The 25,000-nt window shown below is 46.7% G+C and overlaps 1 protein-coding gene across 1 annotated transcript in view; it reads right to left on the bottom strand.

The window, feature by feature from the left end:
• ptprga (protein tyrosine phosphatase receptor type Ga) overlaps positions 1-25,000 on the bottom strand; it is a 181,845-nt gene that overhangs the window by 36,720 nt on the left and 120,125 nt on the right. The window contains exons 6-9 of the mRNA XM_042090215.1: positions 18,948-19,014; positions 13,078-13,235; positions 9,429-9,618; positions 1,686-1,879 (exon numbers count right to left, since the gene is read on the bottom strand). Of these exons, the coding sequence (XP_041946149.1) occupies positions 1,686-1,879; positions 9,429-9,618; positions 13,078-13,235; positions 18,948-19,014 (609 nt within the window). The remainder of the gene's footprint in view (positions 1-1,685; positions 1,880-9,428; positions 9,619-13,077; positions 13,236-18,947; positions 19,015-25,000) is intronic.

Here is a 25,000-nt window from a genome sequence, read left to right on the forward strand (position 1 = left end):
CAGATTCAGCACAACAGGCATAAAAAGCAAGTCAAACCTTAAGAGACATCCATCATTGGAACGCGCCCACCACATCCCAGCTCACACCAGCCAACTTAAGCCTCTGAATTTGTGTGCAGCTATTTGTTTTAAATGGAGAAGAAGCAGCTTTAAGAAAAGGGCCCAAGGGGCTTGGGGGTCTGACCACAGCTATGTGGCGTTACGATCGCTCCTTTGATGCTAACGGCCCCCTTCTCCTGTGTCATAACATGCCAAGGTCAATTACACATGAATATCATGGCACCTGATCCAGCTTGATCATCACTGCACTAATGGTAGAGGTGACGAAATGGGGTTCGTGCTCTGCAGCTGTGTATGTGAATTACCATGCATTTGACCTTGAGTTCAAAAGTGTATATGTGTATGTGTGTTTCTGTGTGTGTAAGTTTGACCTTCTGTTTGTGTCTTTAATGTACATAGGAGTGCATGCATCTGTCCCTGTGTGTGTGTGCGTGTCTGTGTGTGTGTATATATGAGTATGTGTCTGTGTGCACATGCACATGACCTTCTGTGTGTGTCTCTACATATGAGTGCATGCATCTTTCCCTGTGTGTGTGTGTGTTAGAGTGTGGCTACTCAACCCGAGCCCAACGGGACATGTCGGGTCGAATTCGGCCAAATATTTCAAAATTATACTCGGGTTTGGTTCGGGCACATCGGTGCGATATGCATTGGACGTTTCACATTTAAAATAGCTTATTATGTTGGGTAACCAACAGGTCTGCTTCACATGATGCAAAAAAAGTTAGTTTTTTGAGAATACTATTACATTTAAAAAAGACCTAACAGCCTTCTTCTTGTGCGCAAGATTTGCTCATGTAGGTGACGTTAAAAAAAGTTGTTAGCCTATCAGGAGATTAGCCTATCAGGACCAAAGAAAACAAAGAGAAGTCAATGCCTACTATGTGGAGGTAGTTTTGTGTTGCATACTGTGGTAAAGACATACCGGTATAATACCGGTCTCGTTCAATTGGAGGAGAGGATTCTCTTGGGTTGTCCCAATTAACGTCAAAGCTACATATGGATCAGTGACAGAAGGACCGTAGTTTCAATGACGGTTGCAGTTCATTTCAAGACTTTTTGTCAATGGTAAGACTAGAATTATATTTCAATAGGCTATGCTTGCTTGGGCCTCTTGTGTTAATGTGCGCTGTGTGTGACCTGCGTGCGTGCACGCTCATCTGATTCTGTAAACAATTCCATTTTGACAGTCGTTTAATAGGCTAACCACGGCAGGCTATCCAAATGTTAATATCTAATCACTAGCATGGAAATAACTGAGGCATCATCTGCGTCGGGTTCGGGTTGGGTTCGGTACGCAACTCAACTCTCTTGGACGCGGGCTGGGTTCAGACAGAAATATTCGGCCCGAACGCACTCTAGTGTGTGTGTGTGTGTGTGCGTGTGTGTGTGTGTGCGTGCGTGCGCATGCACTTGACCATCTGTGTGTGTCTATACATCTGAGTGCATGCATCTCTCCCTGTGTGTGTGTGTGTGTGTGTGTGTGTGTGTGCGTGTGTGTGTGCGTGCGTGTGTTTGTGTGTGTGTGCGTGCGTGTGTGTGTGCGTGCGTGCGTTTGTGTGTGCGTGCGTTTGTGTGTGTGTGCGTGCGTTTGTGTGTGTGTGTGTGTGTGTGTCGGCCCTCACCAGCTTCTGGTCGCCGCTTTTGATGTCTTTGATGTAGGTCTCTTCGTACGACTCGTCGTGCTTGGTCCAGCTGTAGGAGATGAGGTAGCTGGTGATGGGCGGATGGTAGCTATTGTCCGGCCGCGTCCACTTCACCACCAGGGCCGTGCGGTTCAGCGGCTGGACCCGCATGTTGGTGGGCGCACTGCTGCACACTGGGCACCAGTAGGAGATGAGGCAAGGGGCAGCACAGAAAGAGAAAAGAGACTTCAGATGAATAGTGCATTACGAATCCAAACAAGCAACATCAGCACTAAGAACAAGTCTTGCAGACTCATTTATTCACTTACATTTGCTTCCCTCACACACAATAGAGAGAGAGAGAGAGACAGCGAGAGAGAGACAGAGAGAGAGAGAGACAGAGAAACAGAGAGAAACAGAGAGAGACAGAGAGAGAGAGAACAGTTTGAAAACGGGCCGTGACACTGTGAAAACGTGACTGTAGGCCTGCTCTCCCTCATAACACACATAAGGAAAGGAAAGGCAGGGTGAGGGGGTGTCTGTGTGGGACCCAGAGAGGTGGAGATGGTGGTGGAGACAGGCGGGCAGTGATAGAAACAGAGGTCACCTGTTTTAGAGCGAGGGTGACCACACAGATAAACATGGGAAATGAATGCTATTACAGCTCAGGGTAGCTGCCACAACACTCGGCTCTGCTCCCTGGCTATTGGTGTGTGTGTGTGTGTGTGTGTGTGTGTGTGTGTGTGTGTGTGTGTGTGTGTGTGTATATGTGTGTGTGTGTGAGAGAGTCCAAGATAGAGCCAGAGAGGGAGTGTGTGAAGAAAATACTGAAAAATAGACCAAAGACAGTAAAGAGTGATAGAAGACAGCGAGCGCAGACGAGAGAGAGAGAGAGAGAGAGAGAGAGTAAGAGAGAGAGAGGGAGAGGGAGAGAGTAAGAGAGAGGGTTTAGTGTGCAGAGATCCTGTGAGGGTAAAACACAAAGACAACAAATAAAAGAGAAAGAAAAATGACAGAAAAAAAGAGCGAGAGAGAGAGAGAGAGAGAGAGAGAGAGAGAGAGAGAGAGAGAGAGGGAGAGAGAGAGAGATACAGAGAGAGAGAGAGAGAGAGACAGAGAGGATGATGGATGGAAAGAGAGAGAGGTGAGAGGTCCATTTGGAGAAGTCTGGCACGCTGAGTCATCAAGCCACTCCTCTCCTCGGTGTCAGAGTCAGTGTAAAATAATGCATGAGCTCATATATACCTGGCCCTAGGCTCTCTCTCTAACTGCATTACATTTCTCCCAAGTCCATTCCCGTGTGTGTGTGTGTGTGTGTGTGTGTGTGTGTGTGTGTGTGTGTGTGTGTGTGTGTGTTCAAGACAGCGTGTGCAAGCAAGCGAGAAAGAGACAGTGTGTGTGTGTGATGTGTGTGTGTGTGTGTTCAAGACAGCGTGTGTGTGTGATGTGTGTGAAAAGCAAGTGTTGACACCTCCGTTTCCGTTTCCACACACACAGTGTTCGGGTTGGAGCTGAGGTGAGGTTGTGCTGCCGCACGTCCACTGGCTGCCACTAGATGGCTCTGTGTGACAAGCCTTGCCTGTGTGGCTGTGAGGTATTTGCACGGATTGCGTCACGCCCCGCTCCAAACACAGGCGGCATTCAAATTGCCAGCAATCTCAAAAGCAGAAGGTGTTTAATCACTGAGCATGTCAGAAGCTGAACAACTCGCTGAAAAACTGAACTGTGTGTGTGTGTGTGTATATATATATTCTCTCTCTGCTCTGTGTTTTTTTATTCAAAGGGAAATCAGGCAGAAACCCTGTTTCCATTCGCCGGTGTCTCTCTCGCCCGCTGCCGACCAGCGGCTGAGCCACAAGGGAACCATTACATGAAAACAATGCTAATTAAACTAATGGTACCTACACCTCAAGCATTACAGCACATTAGCGCTAATAATGAGAGGTATATGAAGAACCGTACATTCTGAATAATATGCCTTCAAACAGTTGCTCATTTGCACACCGGCTTTGACACTAATAAGTCTCAGCCGGCAGGATATGGCGGCGATATGATATGATAGGTGTCTGTGTGTGTGTGTGTGTGTGTGTGTTTGTGCATTTGCGTCTATGTGTGCATATGCTTGTAAGGATGTCTTTCTCCCTCTATCAGAGAGAGAGAGTGTGTGTGTGTGTGTGTGTGTGTGTGTGTCCTCTGCAGTCGGAAAGCATGTCCTCTAGATAAGGCGGGCGAGGCAGTGGGTCGGCTGTGAGTGGGGGCAGCGACGGTGGCGGTGGTGCCGTGACGGTGTTATCGGGCAGGGAGCGGCACTGGGTGCCCTGCCAATCCACATCAGGCCAGCACCTGAGGGGCCGCAGGCCCAGCCTGGGACTCAACCACCTCCATACCACCAACCCTTCACCAGCATGGAGGGAGAGAGAGAGAGAGAGAGAGAGAGAGAGAGAGAGAGAGGAGGATGAGAAGTGGAGTTGGTGAGTGTGCGAGAGATAGATAGACGGAAGGCGAAAGGGAGAGATGCACCCAGACAGATAAACAGACAGGCCAAGATTGACAGCACAAGGGAGAGAGAGAGAGAGAGAGAGAGAGAGAGCAAGGAAAAAAGGACAGAGAAAAAGGACAAAGATGGAGTGAGGCAGAGTGATAGAGCGACAGTCAGACAGACAGACAAAGTGACAGGGGAAACAAAAGCAAAGAGAAAGAAGAAAGAAAGAAAGGATGAAGGAAGACGAGGGCGAATGAGAGGAGGCGGGTGCGGGCACCGCGAGGGCGAATGAGAGGAGGCGGGTGCGGGCACCACGAGGGCGAATGAGAGGAGGCAGGTGCGGGCACCGCGAGGGCGAATGAGAGGAGGCGGATGCGGGCACCACAGTGGGACGCCAGGCAGCGGGTAACGTGCTGGCAAGGGTAGCAGCGGGCAGATATGTGGGGCTTTTTATGGCAGAGTGGAGCCCGCTTGAGGGGGATCATTGTGTTCCACCTGGCGGCCACTGACCATGATGGATTAGCCCCGCTAACTCTTTACCTACAGACACACTTCAGCTACCATCACACGTCACACATTCTTCATACACACACACACACACACACACAAACACACTTGCACTAAGCCACTGTGTCTTTCTCACTCACAGACACACACACTCACCCACTCCGACTAGCCCCATCTCTGATACACACACACACACACACACAGAGAGAGAGGCCAGTGCATAGTGGAGATGGGGACACCACTACTGTCCAGCACAACAGAGCCAAGATACAGAGGTGAAAGAGTTGCCTTCAGAGAAGAGAATAATCCTCTCCCTTCAATGCTGAAAACCCTATCGAAACCATAATCTCACACACGTGCGTGCGCGCGTGCACACACACACACACACACACACACAGTGCAGAGTCTATGCAGAGCTATGCAACACCCAAATAAAAAGGAGGGTCCATATCTGTTGTATTGGCTGATGTGACCAATGTGAGTCTGGACTGTGAATTCAATGAGAAACAATGGGAGAAAGAAAGAAAAAGACAGAGGTGACCCGATGAGTCACCACAAAGTTTCATAATCACATGGACAGATAAATAGCTAACCTTGACCTTCAGCGCTATTGTATTAGCACATGAGTCATTCTCATAAATAACATTAAGCGTGAGAGTGTGGAGGGATCACAGTGGTACTTAAGCCACCACAGGAGCAGAAGTTCCATTTTGAGCAGTGCTGTTAGCATCGCTGTGACATTGGCCAGACTGATTAGCCTATGGAGGGACTGTTAGCATCGCTGTGACATTGGCCAGACTGATTAGCCTATGGAGGGACTGTTAGCATCACTGTGACCAGACTGATTAGCCTATGGAGGGACTGTTAGCATCGCTATGACCAGACTGATTAGCCTATGGAGGGACTGTTAGCATCACTGTGACCAGATTGATAACCCTATGGAGGGACTGTTAGCATCACTTTGACTGTTACCAGACTGATAACCCTATGGAGGGACTACTGTTAGTATCACTGTGACCAGACTGATAACCCTATGGAGGGACTACTGTTAGCATCACTGTGACCAGACTGATAACCCTATGGAGGGACTACTGTTAGCATCACTGTGACCAGACTAATTAGCCTACAGTATGGAGGGACTGTTAGCATCACTGTGACCAGACTGATTAGCCTATGGAGGGACTGTTAGCATCGCTGTGACCAGACTAATTAGCCTATGGAGGGACTGTTAGCAGCGCTAACAACACATAATGACAGCTTCCAGAGGACAGAAGAGTCACAACACTAAACACATTACTAATTACTGCCAATATAAACACATATGCTTGCACACACCACCCTTCACACACACTCTCTCTCAGACACCCCCCCCCCCCCACACACACAGACACACACAGCTGAGAAATAGCTGTGTGGCCTTTGAAGATGTAATCTCTGTGGATTAAAAGAGAGCTATGCTGACTGAGGGCATGTGGGGATGTGAAAGAGTTTTTCTGCGCTGGTCTCCACTGCTCGTCTCTCTCTGACTACAGACATGACAGAGGGCTGAATCATGGCCGCTGATACGGACGCCCAGCTGGGGGGTGAGATGGGAGCATCCAGACAGGCACACACATACACACACAACACAGACAGACAGACACACACACACACACACACACACACACACATCTCCAATTGTGTTTTTGACTGATCAATTATGGACTAATCAGCTGCAGCCACTGAGAAAGTGAGAGAGAGAGAGAGAAAAAGAGAGAGAAAACATGAAAGCTAAACCCTGCTTGCTCCTTTCATGCCATCCTATTTTTGAGGAGTGAATTTCTCAATTACACACTATCCCTCCAAATTAAGAGGCCTCTATTTCATTATTCTCCGCACAGTGACAATGCGCACCATCACCAATCAATTTACTACGCCGCCAACACCAAAAAAGAAAGAAAAGAGGAAAAAATGAGGGATCAATTGTTTGGGAGCGATAAGAACGTTTCTGAGCTCTTCTTCTTGGACTTGCAAATTGCTTCACGCCACCAACATGACTTGGAAGGCCAATTAAGAACAGCGGCGCTCTCTTCCAGGCCTCGCCAACATGACAGTCAGTGGCTCCTCCATTGTTTTCTCTCTTGAGGGGGAGAAGAGAAATCAGCTTTGGATTTGCCGTGGCTTGTTTACAGAGGAAGGGGAGGGGAGGTGGGTTGAGGAGCCAAGGACAAGGCGAGAAAGATCCGCCTTAATGACGGGCACGGAGCGCGGAAGGAAAGGTCAGACCTGGAGGACGCTACGCCGTGGGAGACGCTTCACACTCCAGCTCCTTCTCACTTCTTTCGCTTTCCCATCTCCCGCACTCTTTTCTCTCTCGCTCTCTCTAACACACACTCTTTTCTCTCTCGCTCTCTCTAACACACACTCTTTCCTCTCTCTCTCTCTCCCTCTCTCTCTCCCTCCTCCTGCCTTTTCTCGCCATCTGAAGGTGAGAGGAGGGTTGGCCCTGACGCAGTCGGACTGGGCTGCCGCTGTGCCGCGCGGTGCCGGGGCGACTCCTCTGGAAGGAGCCAAACGGCGGTGCTTCAGGCCAAGGCTGAGCGCAGAGGGGGGTTGGCTGGACCTGATTTGATGGAGTCGTGTCATTTGTCAGCAGTGTGGCACCGGCAGGGGCCAGGACAGATTGGAGAGAGGGGGTAGTGTGTGTGTGTGTGTGTGTGGGGGGGGGGGGGTTGTTGATGCGGTCCAGTCTTGCCTCCCCTCGAGCCAGTGGCATTATCGACAAGTGGATGAGGCGGTGAGGACACAGAGGGGATTTCTTCTTCTCTCCATGTTTTGTGCCAGGTTTTCAGTCACACTTAAGTGGAGGGGGTCATCAGAATGGGGCTGAGTGGGTGTGTGCTTGTGTGTCTGTGTGTGTATACTGTGAAAATGTGGGTATGTGTGTTTATTGTGCTTGTGTGTATGTGTCGCATCCCGGTGATGCTGGTTTAAGTGTGTATTTGTTTGTCTGTCATAGTGATTTGAGTGTGTGTGTGTGTGTACGTTGGTTCAACCTGTTCAACCACGCAGCGATTCTGTTCATGTGCGTCGCTGTCTATAGGCCTATGACCGCATAATGTCAGCATCTTATCTGAATCACAGATGGTCAGACCTCCGTTTGACAAAGCTCTGCATATACTGCGGAGGACATGTCTGAAAGCGTGTGTGTGTGTGTGCGTGTGTGCGTGCGTGCGTATGTAATTGTGTATGTAAGTGTGTGTGTGTGTGTGTGTATGTAAGTGTGTGTATGCAAGTGTGTGTGTGTGTATGTAATTGTGTATGTAAGTGTGCGTGCTGGCATGAGCGGGTGTACGGTGCTGCTCTGATTACAGGCTGTGTGGGGGGAAGTGAATAGGTAGCGTACGGCGTCTCTCTCTGTGGGGGAGAAGTGAATAGGTAGCGTATGGCGTACGGCGTCTCTCTCTCAAGGCCCTATTATTATGCCGTCCATTTTCTTGATCATTCCTTTTTTGTCATTTACCAGCTCCTTCGTTCCTTGCAATTCACCGACAAAAACAAACGGCAACAAAAAGAAACTAATACTTGGAACAAACACGGCAAACAAGCCAGGGCAAAAATACCAGAAAGTCAGTCTGGGCTGCTTATATGTGACAAACACAGCCACAGCTGATGAGGAAAAGTTTATGTTGTAGTGCATGTTGTGTGTGATGTCTTAAGCTACTAGGACCTTGAATTTCCCATTAGGGATCAATAAAGTAACTATCTATCTATCTATCTATCTATCTGAACACAACACAACAGCAGGCAGCCTCACTAAGGACTCGAGGAGAGGAGGAGGAAGAGCGAAGGCAGAATGTGTGAGGAGACACATGCACAATGTCACATCGATGGAGACGCGTCAGAGCTCGTTAGCCTGCAGCGAGCAATGCTGCTGCTCATGGCCCGGGGGCTTGGGGTTGGGTTGAGCCAGTGGCTCTGCTCACATGTGGCATGGACGAGCATTGGAGAAGAGGTGGAGAGGTAAGCTATGAGTGCTAGCGCTAGTGCTATCACTGGCAGACTTGACTGTGAGGGCTGCTTCATATCAGAATGCTAACGCTAGCGCTAGCAGACTTGACTGTGAGGGCTGCTTTATATCAGGATGCTGAGGGCTGCTTCATATCAGGATGCTAATGCTAGCGCTAGCAGACTTGACTGTGAGGGCTGCTTCATATCAGGATGCTAGCGCTAGCACTGGCGGACTTGACTGTGAGGGCTGTTTCATATCAGGATGCTAACGCTAGCACTGGCAGACTTGACTGTGAGGGCTGCTTCATACCAAGATGCTAGCACTAGCAGACTTGACTGTGAGGGCTGTTTCATATCAGGATGCTAGCGCTAGCAGACTTGACTGTGAGGGCTGTTTCATATCAGGATGCTAGCGCTACCACTGTGAGGGCTGCTTCATATCAGGATGCTAGCGCTAGCACTGTGAGGGCTGCTTCATATCATGATGCTAGCAGTTTTTGCTGAGATCTCTCAGACTGGCACAGATAAGAAGACCAGACAACCAACCACCACTCATGATAAAATTGGACATTATGCACAAAGATACAGTTTCTCCATACAATGTTTTTCCTACCATGTGTAGACACATGGATGCGTTGATTAAAATGACCACCAGCTACTGAGCTGCAAACTGACAGACTATTGTATATAAACTCCAACCCATGACTATGGTCAGCAATGTGACTGTTGTGCATATTGTGGTATCTCTGATGGGGCGCTCTTACCTTTGGAGGACTCTGTCTCATAGGAACTCCCATAGTCTGTCTGGTCAGGCAGCCAAGCGTCCTTGATGGCCGACTTGTAGACCTCCCGGTTGTCCAGGCTCTGGAGCGGGCGGAAGTTGTTCCGCAGGTACTCAACCGACTTGACATGGTCCTGCTGCTCCGTGGTGAAGATGGAGTAGAAGGCCTCGAGCTGTGAGGCAATGCAAACCAGACACACACACACACACACACACCATTAAAACGTCTGGCCCCACTGAACTGATCTTATCATTTGGGTGGGTGATGGCTTTCTGGAAATAAACAAATCGAGAAGCATTTCGGGAAATAATTTGCACATCTTGTTTTTTTTTTTTTGTCTGATGAGTCATCGCCAGTGATGGCGACCATTTTCTTCCAGTAATTCACAGGCGAATCAGGAAGGAATGGCGCACAAAGCAAAGAAAGAAAAAACAGGACGATAGTATGACCAGCTGTCTTCAAACTCTGCCTCTCTCTCTCTCTCTCTCTCTCCCTCCCTCACACACACACACACACACACACACACACACACACACAGTACAGCCCAGCACAGCTCTGCATGGCACGGCCCTGCTTATGTGCGCCAGATGACCCCTTGGGGAGCCATCCTGCCACACACTGGAGGTCAAATGAAGGGACAAATAAACAGTCATAAATATTACAATTAGGAGGCTGGCTTGGACTGGACTGGGATGGACTGAAGGCTCAGCATGGGAGTCAGCAGAAATGAGAGTGAAAAAAGAGGAGAGTGGGAGAAAGAGAGAAATAGAAAGAGGGAAAGAGAGAAATAAAGAGGACAAAGCAGGAACAAGAGGGGAAACATATGGTAGAAACACTGGGAGTGCATTTGAGTCTACTTGTTGAAGTAGTGGAGTGCTCATTTCCTCTGTGCAATTTCTTACTGTTGGTATGGTTACACAGAGGCTGTTAGTATGGTTGCACAGACGCTGTTGGTATGTTTACATAGAGGCTGTTGGTATGGTTACACAGAGGTTAGGGGAAAACATCTCTTATCTCTCTCTCTCTACTAAAAACAGGCCTGGAGAACTAACAGTGACAGCCTCTCATGTATATGTGTGTACATGTGTAATGTGTGTGTGTGTGTGTGTGTGTGTGTGCTCTGTTATTTTTCAATCCAGACCCCAGGGGCTAGAGGAGGGGGAAAAAAAGGTTGATGGAGGAATAGTCTGCAAACCCCCACTCACACCTGCCATTCCTGCATGGTCCATCTCCCCGGCGCCTGTGAACAGAACGATCAGAACGACGGGCCAGTATCAGCCCAGGCCGCTGCTCCGACACCACCTCCAGTGCTGACCCACACTCACATCATCAATATGTACAGCTAAAAAAACCTCCCTTAATCAGAGCCAAATCTGTAAATCCCCAATATGGCAACGTGCCTGACCCCCCCCACCCCACCCCCCCACCCCCTTCGTCCTCTTCAATAACAGATTATATTAGGATTGAAATCTTGCCCTGTCCTCAACAGGGGGATTTCTCCCTCCCTCTCAGTCTGTCTCTCTCTCTTAATGTGCCCAAATCGCAGTGAGATTGGAGTGTAATCCTTTGTGAGTGACACAGCTCTTCTTTCAGCCTGCGTCCCACTCGGCTCCTCCCACTCGCCTGGTGAAGAGGCGCGCTTCCCTGGGGGGGGCCTTGGCAGGCCTGGGGGTAGCAGTGGGTGGTTCTGGGGTGGGGGGTTAACTAATCCACTGGTTGGCAACCACAGCAACAGGCAGGCCCCCAGGTCCCACAGCTGGGCACGAGATGTCAATGCGTCGGTCCAGATGTTACAAATGGAACTATTTTAGGTGGAGCTGTCGCCGCAGAATAGCTGAGCATCGATCTACTCTAAAAGCCCCCCTCAGCCCTCAGCTACGCCTGTCACTCGCAATGACCTACTTCTACCACTGATCAAGAACAAAGGAGGTAGCATGATATACAGGAAGAGAGGGAGAGGGAGAGGGAGAGACAGATATAGGAAGAGAGAGAGCGAGAGAGGGAAAGAGAGAGAGAGCGCGTGCGAGAGAGAGGAAGTGACTGAGACATGTGAGGGGGAGGGGTGCACGCTGTCGTCTTCTATTCACTCTATTATCTCTTGGTGATGTTTCTTTTCACTACAAAACACCCACGGAAAAAAAGGCCACAAAAGAGGTGAAAGAGTGCTTAATGCGACAGCCTAATGGCCAGATGACAGACAGACAAGGAGGCCAACCAGTGAGGGAGAAAAATGCTGTTTGGCGTTTTGATGGCACCCAATTAATGCGAGGGGTTATCGCCAGTGTCCGTTTGGCGAGTAGTCCTCCTTTTCATGACGATGCATCCCTATTCATGTCTCGACATGTCTGCCACATCGATTCATCGACGGAGCGCTGCGGAAGTGGGCGCCGCGGAGTGACGCAGATTCCTTTGAATTACCCACAATTCACATGGTCAGAAAATCAACCAAGGTCAAGAGAGGATTCAATTAATGCAGCATAATGGGTGTGGGTGTGTGTGTGTGTGTGTGTGTGTGTGTGTGTGTGTGTGTGTGGAGTGTGGGGGTGGAGGACATTAGGGGGAAAAAAGAAGTTCCATTGTACTGCAGTTCACAGATGACATTTAAACAGACTGCACTCCAACATAATGCCATTTTTCTCCATTTGATCGCCGATGGCCCATTGGCAAAGCAGCAGCCGCTGGCAGAGGAGAGAGGCAGAGAGAGTGAGAGAGAAAGAGAGAGTGAGAGAGAAAGAGAGAGAGTGAGAGAGAAAGGGAAAGAGGGAGAGAGAAAGGGAAATGGAGAGAGAGAGAGAGAGAGAGAGAGAGAGAGAGAGAGAGAGAGAGAGAGAGAGAGAGAGAGAGAGAGAGAGAGAGAGAGAGAGAGAGAGAGATGCTAGGGGATTTAGGTCCTTATGGTTGGCCTTATGAAAGGGAAATGAGTATCTGCTGGGTTTGAAGGGAAAAAACACTGTCTGTGCAAGGGGGTAGCCTGCCATTACCCATTCAGCCTCTTTTTCTCTCTCTCACTCACACACACACACACACACACACACACACACACACACACACACACACACAATCTCCACTTCTTGAGCTAAGGAGTGAGGAGGAAGAGAGGGAGAGTGAGGGAGGAGGAAGAGAGGGAGAGGGAAGAAGAGAGGGAGAGTGAGGAAGAGAGGGAGTGAGGAAGAGAGGGAGAGTGAGGAAGAGAGATACTAAGTTGCACACTTGGTGACACCGAAGCCACTCCTGAGCACTGGCGCCTTTTTCTCACACGCTCTCGCTAAAAACAGGCAAGTCCAAATACTTCATCTGCGTCGAGACCTCAGCACAGACCCCCCCCCCACCCCCTCCTGAACTCCTCAGTAAACTCATTTGGGCCCATTAGGGTCCAAGTCAGCCAAATGTTCCCCCCCCGCGTCCCCGGCTCGTCTGGCTAAAAGCGAGATGCCTGGCTTTTCTCAGCTGTTCATTCTAATTACGGGATGCGTACATCGTGTCGGCCCAGGAATTTTCCCATCGCAGGGGGATGGAATATTATGCTTAGGGAACCGGTAGGTGAGCAACATGCCAGAGGAGGTTTCCAGCTTTGGGTTTTTGACTTTGTCAGGTTTTCACCAAATCAGGCTGGGTGGGTGGGGGTGCTTACCTGCTTATAGGACACGAACACCGGTCGGCTGAAGATGATCCACTCCACCACCTTGCTGCAGGGTGGGGTGGTGAGGGACCCGATGTAGCGGTAGTAGCTGCCCAACTGCGAAGGCAGCAGGTCTCTCAAAATGAAGGGCTCCAGAAATGTCTCTTTCTCTGTTGGAAAGAAAGAAGCAGAAAGAGAATCTTGAGTTCACCATTCTTCTTTACCCGGCCATTTAAGTACAAGTGTGCAGTTAACTCGTGTTAGCCGAACAAATATACACAGTTACAAAGTGGCACTTTCTCAATGTTGAAAAAAAGAAAATCATTACTTCACCATTTTCCTTCCTGCCACGGATCAAGTGTACAGCGTACAGACAGCTTGTGTTAGCAGCCACTCAAAGAGTTAAAGGCATTAGCCACAGCACTGAATGTGCCCTCATCAAATCCCCTATGACAAGCCTTTGATGCATTATAGCCAAATGGAGAGTTAGTTCCCCATTAATGACCACAGTCTTTACAGAAGCTGGGCAAAATTCTGGGCAGCCGTTCGGCACTGAAGCCAAGCTAAAAGGTCCCCTGGCGGACATGGCCAAGATTTAGATGAACTCTCCTCTTTGAAGCTGACCAATCTGCCTGCCCACAAAATCTGTAGATTTTCCAAAATAATCCTGTTGTGATTGCAACGGTTATCAGTCACATGATTGCCCAACACATGGCTGGCTTGGATTTATGATGAAAAAGAGCAAAGGCTGTATTAAAGGATTAGACTTTTTTTATTTTGGAGACACAATGTGATTTCTCTCCCCACAAGACAAAATCAAGATAGCTCTGCTGTCGACACTCAGGATGGGTGATAGGCAGCAAAGGAAAACACAAAAAAAGGCAACAAAAAAAAATAAAGATAAATGACTCAACCAAATCTATGTGAAACCACTGCATATTTCCAGATAGGAAGTACAAAGAACATTTTCAGAATAAATGATGGAGTGAAATGGAGCTTAGCGTGAAAGAGAACACTGGCAGTGCATCAGATGGAAAGTCAATACACATCACACGTGAGGATTACTGTCTGTGCTAGACTCCTGTACCACACATGGAAACCTGGCACATCTGCTACATGGATACCTGGCACATCTGCTACCACCTTGCTATATATATATTAGGGCTGTCAATCGATTAAAACATGTAATCTAATTAATTACATACTCTGTGATTAATTCATCTACATTAATCGCATGCATCCATTTTTGCTATGAACATATCTTAAAAACATGTTTGGCAGATAAGTGAGTCAATGAACAGCCAAACCAACATTATAGACTTTAAAGTTCAACGTGTCTCTCTTTTATTATAATTTTCCCTTTGGGTCCGGCATCAGCATAGTGCCTGGTGTCAGATTTTTAGCATGATAAATGCAAATGACGGAAGCTACCACTCATTCAAACATTTACATTTTTATTTACATAATTACTAGGTTGTTGCCTTTTCTATCCAGTAGGTGGCAGTCCAGATAAGAAATAGCAGTTCAAGGAAATAAACAAAATAGTAGGAACAAAGAAATTAAAGCAGCATAGCCTACAAGTGCAAACGGAAATGTAATGTGTGAGGTCATTGGAATGGAAATAAATGTAGCCACCTACATACTTTTGAAGACATTTTGTTTCAAGTGTGCAACAAATGTCAATTTATTAAGAGAGTTTGTCGGTTAGTTAGTAGGTCATAGGGTAGGCTCAGCAAAATGTTAGCAAAGTTAACTTTGACAAGGCTGGCGGCTAGCATTATTATTATCAAGAGGTGTGCTAAACTCGTAGGCTTAACTCCGGATTGTTTTGCATTGAGGTGCTACTCCAGATTGTTTTGCATTGAGGTGCTACTCCAGATTGTTTTGCATTGAGGTGCTACTCCAGACTTGAGAACTGCTATGGAAGGCAATGGAAATTCCTTACTGCAGAAATAGTAGATTGATGCTCTTGTCAACAGTATTGGTCTGGGCGTTCTTTTTAAAAAGTAGGCCTAGGCTAAATGTTTCATTCAAAGCAGCGTTTTTTTTAATATTATTTTTATATAATTGCAGAACGTGCCTTTGCAACATTGGATGAATGGTTGCTGATAATGGACAATGTAGATATTGCATTAAAGATCAGCCATTTCTTTCTACAGCAGTTGAGAACCCTTATGGAATTATGTCAGCACATAATATAATCTGAAAACTGCTGCCTTGATTAAAAAAAAACAATGCAAATGATCTCAGCTTCTGTGTCTCCAAACTTTTGACTGGTAGTGTGTGTGTGTGTGTGTGTGTGTGTGTGTGTATATTTCGGCCAGCTTGGAAATACAATAATAATAATAATAATAATAATAATAATAATAATAATAATAATAATAATAATAATAATAATAATAATAATAATAACAACAACAACAACAACAACAACAACAACATAATAATAAATGTCATTGAAAAAGAATGCAAAGTCAGTAGAGCCAGGGTTGACTTTAAAGCTCCCCTGAAAATGCTGAATCAATGAACTTGTAATTCGCTGTGTGGAGGGAGTGGGGAACTCATTCCGACACTGTCGCCGAGACATTCGGGAGAAGGCAACGCTTCGGTGGGTGAACAATGCCTGGGTACTGACACGGGGCGCACAAAAGGGAGCAAACATTTATTGGAGAGCAAGATGCCGTGCCGTCAATGGGGCTCTCATTACCGACATGCGGCCTGAGATTTCCATATCCTCCAAAACAACAACAAAAAACAATTCATGAGAAGTGCTCAATGCCATCAAGTAAGGTCTCGCTTCGCCACACGCAAAGAGACGCTGAATTGCAGAATAGGCTCCGTGGGTCCCTATCAAAACTCGTTTTTTAATTGGCAATGTATAGTGGAAGAGTACAGGACCATATATCTCGTGCTAAGTAATTGCTTTCCACTGAAACTAATCATATCTCGTGGAGGGGGCTGAAATAAACTTGACAAAAGAGCATGGACGCGTACACAATAATGTATTTTAGCTTCCTCCTCTCCATGTCAACCCTGCAGGGATGTGGAACATTAAGCAAATCAATTCCTTCAGTGTCCTCTAGGGCTTTGAGGCTCCTCAACTGTGTGTTCTCAAGTAATTACAAGCAGGGCCCTTCTGCATTTAGAAGCTGTACCAGAGGCCGTTCATGAGCACCAATTCGGCGGTTCTGTTATTTGAGTGCTAAGAAAATAAAACAAAAAAGTGAAGTGGAGGACAGAATATGTTACTTTTTCCTTTTATTTTTGGAGTTTTCTGTGCAGTGCTGAGACTTTTTTCCCGTTGTGTCCACAGGAAGTGTGTCTTATGGGGACGCAGGGGCTAATGACGCTTGTAGCTACAGGGTGGCACAGTGCTGGGTTGCATCAGAGTGAATCGCTGACTCTAAATCACATCGCCGGGGGGGTTTGGGGGGTGCTTGTGAGTGGGGACGCTCCAGCACTCGTGGTCTCCTATCCTTCCTGCTATGCCGGCCTCTGTCCAGGTCTGCAGGGGTCGACTTCCCACACAGCAGCAGATGCTACTGTAGCGCCTGGGGCTGGAGCTGGGCCTTTGATAAGGGAATGCTGTACTGCAAGTCTCTGGCTGCTGCTGCTAGATAAGCACACGCGGGGGGGCGGGGGTCTGAGCATATGTGCAATAATCAATGATTGCTCATCCACATACTGTGCCATGCATGCGTACAAAACACAAGCATGGATTTTTTATTAAAGATTAAGATTACAGGGGGGAGAGCCCGTCCCGAAGGGTCATGTCATGGACATGTGTGGGGGGAATACAGTGGGGCTTAAGTCAAATCACTACATTCTCAGCCAGACAGGATATCTGCTTAAAGCCAAAAAGACGTAAACGGACACACTGACACACAGATACACACACACACACAATCTATTTTCCACTCTGACACACACACATATCCACACACTCACAGTCATGCTCCCGTGTTTCATCTTGCCAAGTGTCTCTCAATATGTGACTTTGCACTTAGAATGTGTCCCAGCCCTTAACGTGTAATTAAATATTAAGAGTAAGTAACTTAATGGATGATTACTTAACAAGACAGTCCTTTCCTTCCTGTGCTCCCGGGAGTTTTAGACCGCACACGTGAGTGCAGAAACACGCGTCAACAGCCTTGCTGCAATTGAGCCGGTGTCTTTCAAGAGCCGCGTCCCTCAAACCCCCCAGTTTCGCCTGCTCCTTTCATACAGTCACTGCCTGGTACTTTCTTCTCTGAAGAGTGGGGGACTCTGCCAGCAAGTTTCCTTGTGCTTAATTTGTGTGTGTGGGTGTGTTGTGTTATGTGTGTGTCTGTGTTTGTGTATGTATGAGAGAGAAAGAAAGAGAGAGAGAGAGAGAGATGGAGAGGGAAAGGGATAGAGAGATAGAGAAAGAGAGAGGGCATAAGCAAGTGTATTTAATTAGTCTTAGCCTTGCTCAATCTAGACCATACTCATTATCACCCCCCCCCATCTTCCTCTGTGCAGGAATCATCTCCCAGTTCTAGTTCCACATGTTGTAAACAATGTCACATTAACCATCATATCATAGCGTCCTTGGGATTCTACTCTGACCAATTAGGGCTCCGGCGGATGGCTGACGGCATGCAGCCTCGTGTCTGGCAGCGTCTGGGCGTTTCACAGCTACTTCATCATTCTCCAGCCCAGACCACGGGATGAGATGAGTCAAAGACGGGGGATTTTAATCAAAGGCCATCAGTTGCCTTTAAGCCATGTATCTAAAACTGGCATTTACGCTAGATTTATTGGGGCCAGAGACAAAGAGAACACACACACACACAACTTCTCTATCTCTCACATCAACACACAATGACATCCACAATCTACACATGCACACACAAATTATTAAGATAGCCAAACAATTAGATGTATTATTCATTTGTGGCCTGGTAGAGAGATATCTTTTTCCCCAGCCCAATGTGGGTTTAATATCACACACGATCCATCACCACATCACAGGCTTTTTCACGTGTCCTCCTGACCTGAGCAAAGGGAATTCATTTGAGCCATCCAAACAAGCGCACACACACACACACACACACACTTCCAGTGCTTGTAGTCATAGGATAGGCCCAACAGCTCTCTTATTTCAGGGCATTTCCTGGACAAATGATATAATAGGGAGTGGAACTGAGTAGAAACTCGTTTCTGTTCAGCTATTCGAACACACAGTTTAAAAACATCGTAATACCAGCAATGACAAAATACATTTTCCTCCATCCCAACAAATTGTTTGGAGCAACCCCCCCCCCCACCCCCGCCTCCCGACCCCTAAAAAAATAATAAAAGGCTATTTTCACATCTAGACGCATGACGAGTCAATCTTACATCTCAACAGGAGGCCAAGAGCCCAGACAGATGACACTGGCACTTGAAAGTGACAATTTCCAGAGTGCGAGTCCCCTGTGACAGTAGCTCTTCTTCCTCCAACAGCTTAGTTTGTGTCTGATAACTAGCAGCTCCAAGAAGGTATTTAGGCTCAAAAAAGAGGGACATTTCAGAATCACTTTTTACACCTTATATTTTCGAGGCCATAGGTGATAAAAAATAAAAGGCGGACTTATGAGATGGCACAAATAAATGATTATTTGGATAATGGATGATGTTTTCATTGTTTTTTTTGCATCCGAGTTACTTAGCACAAGGGTGTAACTTTTTCATTAAACTTGTTTTATCTAGGAGGTAGTTGCAGTACAGTGGTGATCCAGGGTGTCCAGGGTGTTGTCTGTGCGCTTCCACAGTGTTGAACCAGGTGCTGATTTCTTCACCTTTCCCAGTAAGTGGGAGGCTAAATGAAGCGATGGTGGTGGGTGCAGGAATGGGGTTTGAGTTACAGCTAGACTCACCGTGATGGACCACTCCTCGGAGGCCATGGATGATGGGATCCACAGCTGGATTGTCCTTCATACCCACCTGCAGAGATAAGAGACAGAGAGAGAGAGAGAGAGAGAGAGAGAGAGAGAGAGAGAGAGAGAGAGAGAGAGAGAGAGAGAGAGAGAGAGAGAATGTTGGTGAGACTCATATTAATGCGTCAGGGACAGGCTGGGCTTTTTTGCCCTGTGTGAAAGAAAGTAAAGTGTAGTGCTATGTATTCTGTGCCTGAGTATGTGTGTGAGAGAGAAGGGTTTATTTTCAATATTGATCGAGGGAGAAAGTCTGCACTTGTAAGAGAAGGGCAGGAGAAATAACTTCAAAAACGAGAAAGACAGCTCAATGATGAGAGGTTCAAGGAGAAACATAATTTTTTACAGCTCTATTGGACTCCAAACTCAGATCCAATACTTTATGTTGGTGCAGCTTGCAAAACAATGTCCAAACACTATGATGTACTGTGTTGGATTTTAAATAAAACTGCCTGTTGAACCACCCAATCTTTATGGATCACACTGTGGATAGGTGTAGCCAGCTGCATGCCAAAAGCCTGCAGGCAGTGAAGAAAGCTTGTGGGTCTGAAAATCCCAAAATGAGACGGTCTGACTTTGTATGTGGAATATGGAGAAGCCACATGAAGAACACAAAACAGAGATTGATCCCACTCAGTTCTCTCTGGCCAGACGAGGGAGAAAAGCTTCTCTGTTAATGCCACTGCAGACATGGAGAGCCAGGTGTTGCACTATGGAACTTTGGTGGACTAGAAAAGTTACTCTTCTCCTCACTTCTGCGGTGCCCTGCACATTGAAAAATGATGCTAAAAGGGTGCCCAGCGTGGGTGCCCAGCGTGTTGGAAAGGGGCGACCTGGTGCCCAGCGTGGGTGCCCAGCGTGGGTGCCCAGCGTGTTGGAAAGGGACGACCTGGTGCCCAGCGTGGGCGTGTTGGAAAGGGATGACCTGGTGTAAATAAAAGCTGCCCCGTGATGGGCAAGCGGCCCCCTCCCTTGCAGGCCGGCGGGAGCTGGACTCAGATCTAACTAGTGCTACGTGCAGCCAGGATGGGATGATGCTGTAGGTAAACACACACACACACACACACACACCCATCGCTGGTCTCTGAATCATGCTAATACTTCTAGCCGCCCGCGGGCCCCCGACCGCAGCTTTCACTACAGTGCCCATTCAGCTTGTCCACTTTGGCGTTGGGCCGCACGCCAGGGCGGAGCAGTAAATCTTTCGTCGGGGGCCTTTGAGGGATCTTGTGAGAAAGATCGGCCCGGCCTGCCCTTCAGCAGTCCAAGAGATGAAACAGAATTAGGGATCGGGCGCCTCTGGAGGCAGGCTTTTGCTGCTGCCAATCAGTGGGCCTCGGCACACTACAACACGGGAGCGGAGGAAGGAGGAGGACGGGCTCTGAGCGTGCTCGCCTAGTGCCACTTCTGACTCGAGACAGAGCCTCCAAGCTGAGGAACAAAGACCCACCACACTGGTACTGCAGCCTCCACTGAGTTACCGAGACTGAGACACATAGCAGACCACCACAGTGAAGAACAACACTGATTTAAAAACAAATGTTTTTATACTTTAGAGATTTTTTTCTGATTCTTTTGTGTTGCAACTTGCAAAGCATGGCACTGATCCCGCTCATCTCCCCCAAGAGAAAAGAGAATTAGTAAGCAGCTGACTCAACCAACCCATTCATGAGTGCAGTCAGGACCAGCCGTTACACTGGGCCCAGGAGTGACCGGCAGAATTACACTTTCATTATTAATGTCCCGCTCCAAAATGCCTCCTTTATCTGCTCATGCAGCACACAGGACGGCAGAGGTCAACTATGTGACCCACTTGCTGTTCGCCATCATCAGTGCATGGGGCCTGTCATTTTTCTCAGCCTGTGAACGTGAATCTGCTCACTCAAATGGGTTGAGATCCATTGGGTCATCAGCTAGTAAGTTAGGGCCTCAGGCAAGATTGAGCTAGATCTATGAGGCTTTTATGGCTATCTTTTATATAAGTCCCGTTATAATATCTGAAATGGAGGACACCAACACGTCTTCAGGTTATTCCAGATATTCAGGTTAAGCACACTCGGGTACAAACGAGCAAGTCTTTCTGATGTCAGAGTTCGGCCGTTTTGCTGAAAACACCTGCGCTTATCTCGCAAAATAGAACCACTGCTTCTTCATGTGGCACCTGAGGCATCATAGACCTGCTCGGATCCCGACTGGCACAGAAATAGCACCAGAGACCAATTATGCACGTAATATATAATCGCATGGATGCAAAGACCCCATACTGCTAGCCATTATGCATCGAGAGCTCTGTTTGTAGATGACACAGAGGACACCAGTGAAGAATGCTTCAGCAGAAAATAGGCCGATTGGGGGGCAAAAGACACCAAATTGAGAGGGATTACTTCCACACTGACGCAACATGTGATGGCATTTAGAGGGTTACTTATTGATGCACTTGTAAAAAGATAGGACAATGTCAGACAAGTGCCTATTCAGTTCCCCACAAGAGCTCATCGGTCGGTTGTCTGTTGATTTGGATATGGGTCATTTCACAATCAGGGTGTGTGCTTGACATTTTTCACTCACAGGCCTGTGTACCCCTATAATGTATATCATAATATTCCAACATTATGTTATTATTAATGGCTAGACTTTGGAGCACCTTAACAACTGGAAAAAAGAACGGTTCTTGCACCATTCAGTCATTTTTATGCACAAATTGGGGTTTCATTTTAAATCTAAACCACTTCCACAACTCATATTAGGAACAGTATGCAGTTGAGACAATTTGACCACATCAGGCCATTTTGTAACATCTTACAAATGTAATGTGAAACAAATTTAGTGAACACATAATGTAAACAGACATAGTGGGTGTTGTAAAAGTAAAAATGCTGTCCAACAGAAATTTGACATTAGTCTTAGAAAGAGCTTAACAGACTGACCCCATTTGGCAGAGGTTATACCTTTGCTATACTTGATACCAAGCAACAACCTCCCAACAACATGCCCACAACTATTTTGCAACATCAGAAGCATGTATGCTTCTGGGAAATCAACCTAAACTTCACCATCAAAATTTTCCGTTAAACGCTGTCCACTCCAGCACCAATGATTTCAAAGTTAATGATATTTCTACGCCCGTCACCATGCTAGCATTGTAAAGCATTTCCAATCGTGAGTGGCCAGACTATTCCCTCGTGAATGAGTTTGGCTTACCAGGCAAGTTATACCCCTCAAAATATGAAATACACAGTCATGTTTTCATATTATAAGACCCTTACGATGGTGCCACCTAATCTGTCCCTGTTGGGAGGGGTCCTATTTGGAGGGATTTCTCTTCTTTAGATTCCGCACATACACTGCCCTGTCTGCTTTGACCATGGGGTTTTGTCATGGAATTCACAGGTGATTTTGGTTTTGATCGATCCCTGAGTTGAACCTGTCACTTTCAGGGTCTTTAGTCAATGTAAAGGCTGACTTAATTAAACTGAAACCCATATGATTCTATTAACCACCTTCTTATCGCAGAGGGTGAAGCACAGTTGATTGAAACTACAATTGAGATTACAAATGCAATTAAAATAGCATAATTATGCACCTGTGAAAACATGCACAGTGATATTCTAATTTTATCCAAAAAATGTTTGAGACAAACAGTGTCAGCATTTTATCATTTAAGAAGTAGCATATTCATTATCTGTGTGTTTAAACAAAGAAACACTAAAATGTCCACTCCAACTCAAATGTTTGACAGTCCATCAGACACAGCTCAATCAAGATATATCCATTTTTTTTTACAGCTGTCTAACAACATCAGAAGCTTTCAAATGAGAGTAAGTAAGTAATTATTTAAAAGTGATATGGATATTCAGTGCAAAACAAATTACACAAGAATATTTTTAAAAATGGGTGTATTTGCCACAAAAAACTTTATTATGCATGTTTTACGCCATATTCACTTAAAAAATACTATATTAAATACTAATATTTATTGCAGGACAGACTGTGTATTACCCATAAGTAGGATTTAAAATGCTTCAGATGGGATATTTACTCATATAGATATATTTATAAGTTTTTCCCAATATCATCCCTTCTTGAGTGTTTTTCCTAAAGTTATCCGTGCGCCTAAGCCTTGAAACAACTATTTTATCCTTCTACAGACATATTGAATGTGTAAAACCCAGGGATGATGCTGGCCTGCCTATGCAAAGAGGCAGACTGACTGCTTTTCCTAACGATTTGCATCTGTAGCCTCCAGATCTGTTCGACAATCACTGTTGGTCAAACACTGGCCCTGAGTTTGTCTCTCTCTCTCTCTCTCTCTTCCTTTCTCTCTTTCTTCTCTCTCTCTCTCAGCACTTTGTTTAGTCGTGGAGCCCTTAGACTGTGAATAAGCTAATAAAACCGCAATGATAGATGTTACTACGACAATTCATGTTCGATCAGGGAGAAGCAGAAAGGAGTGAGGGGAGGGGGTGGAAGGAAGTCGGGCTATAAAATCTTTGTTTGCGACCGACGTCTCGGTGCACTCGTCGCAGCCAATTTGTTAGGAATTGCAACGAGGCTTAATGAGTGCGAGCGAGCTAATTTCTGGAAGCCAAGCAACTCAGAGCCGCGGAAACGACAACACAAGCAACAGCAGTGCATGTGAGATTACATTAGCGTGATGCGCTAGCAGCTTCCTCAATAAAGACACCAGCCATATGCTTACACATATGCAAGTAAAAACAGTGTCACACACACACACACACAGACAGACACACAAACACACAGACAGATACACAAACACACACACACACACAGACAGACACACTCACAAATGAGAGCACAAATGCAATAGAAACAAGTGCTACCATCTAACATTAAAAGCAATGGTGCAGGTGCATTACAGTGAAAGCCTTTAAGTCTTTTGATGCATTGATCTGTTTTTGTTTAAGAGGCCGTAGAAGGCTTTGAGTGCTGCAGGCGTACTGCTCCCTGTTGAAGAGTTGATCGTTGGCAGGCGGTGAGAGGTGGTGCTTTTAAGGTTATCGTCGGAGACAAAGACCTCGCTGTTTAATGTGTTGCCTCTTCACAATAACCATCCTCTAAGGAGGCGCCAGCAAGCCCTGAGCCCAAAGGGAACGCTCCAAGAGATGGCTCAAGGGGATAACTGTGTGTGTGTCTGTGTGTGTGTGTGCACCTGTCTTTGAGTGTGTGCATGTTTCTCTCTATCTCTCTGTGTGTGTGTGTGTGTGTGTGTCTGTATGTGTGGGCACATGTGTTTGAGTGTGTGTATATTTCTGAGTGTGTGCACGTGCACACATATGTTTGAGTACGCGTCCATTTCTCTGAGGGTATTAGCATGCACGTATGTGTGTGTGTGTGTGTATATTTCTCTGTGGGTATATGTGCGTGGGAGTATTAGCATGCACGTCTGTGTGTGTATATGTGTGTGTGTGTGTGGGCACATGTGTTTGAGTGTGTGTACATTTCTCTGTGGGTATATGTGCGTCAGAGTATTAGCATGAACGTTTGTGCCTGTGCTTATATTTGTGCGTCTGTGCATGTGTGTGTTTCTACGAGTATTGTGTGTGTAGGTTTGTGTGTGTACGTTTATGTGTGGGTATGTAATGTGTGTGTGTGTGAGCGAGTGTATGTTTGTGTGTGTGTATGTCTGTGTGTGTATGTTTATGCGTGTATGTGTGTGTGTGTATTTGGGTGTGTGTGTGTGTGTGTGTGTGTGTGTGTGTGTGTGTGCGTCTGTGTGTGTGTGTGCGTATATGTGTATGTGTATGTGTGTGTGTATGCGTGTGTGTGCCTGTGTGTGTATGTGTGCGTGTGTGTTTGTGTGCTTGTGTGTATGTGTATGTGTATGTGTATGTGTGTGCGTGCCTGTGTGCGTGTGTGTGCGTGTGTGTATGTGTATGTGTATGTGTGTGCGTGTGTGTATGTGTATGTGTATGTGTGTGCGTGTGTGTATGTGTGCGTGTGTGTGCGTGTGTGTGCGTGTGTGTGTGTATGTGTGT

This window comes from Alosa sapidissima, chromosome 4, assembly GCF_018492685.1.
Source record: "Alosa sapidissima isolate fAloSap1 chromosome 4, fAloSap1.pri, whole genome shotgun sequence".
NCBI classification, from domain to species: Eukaryota; Metazoa; Chordata; class Actinopteri; order Clupeiformes; family Clupeidae; genus Alosa; species Alosa sapidissima.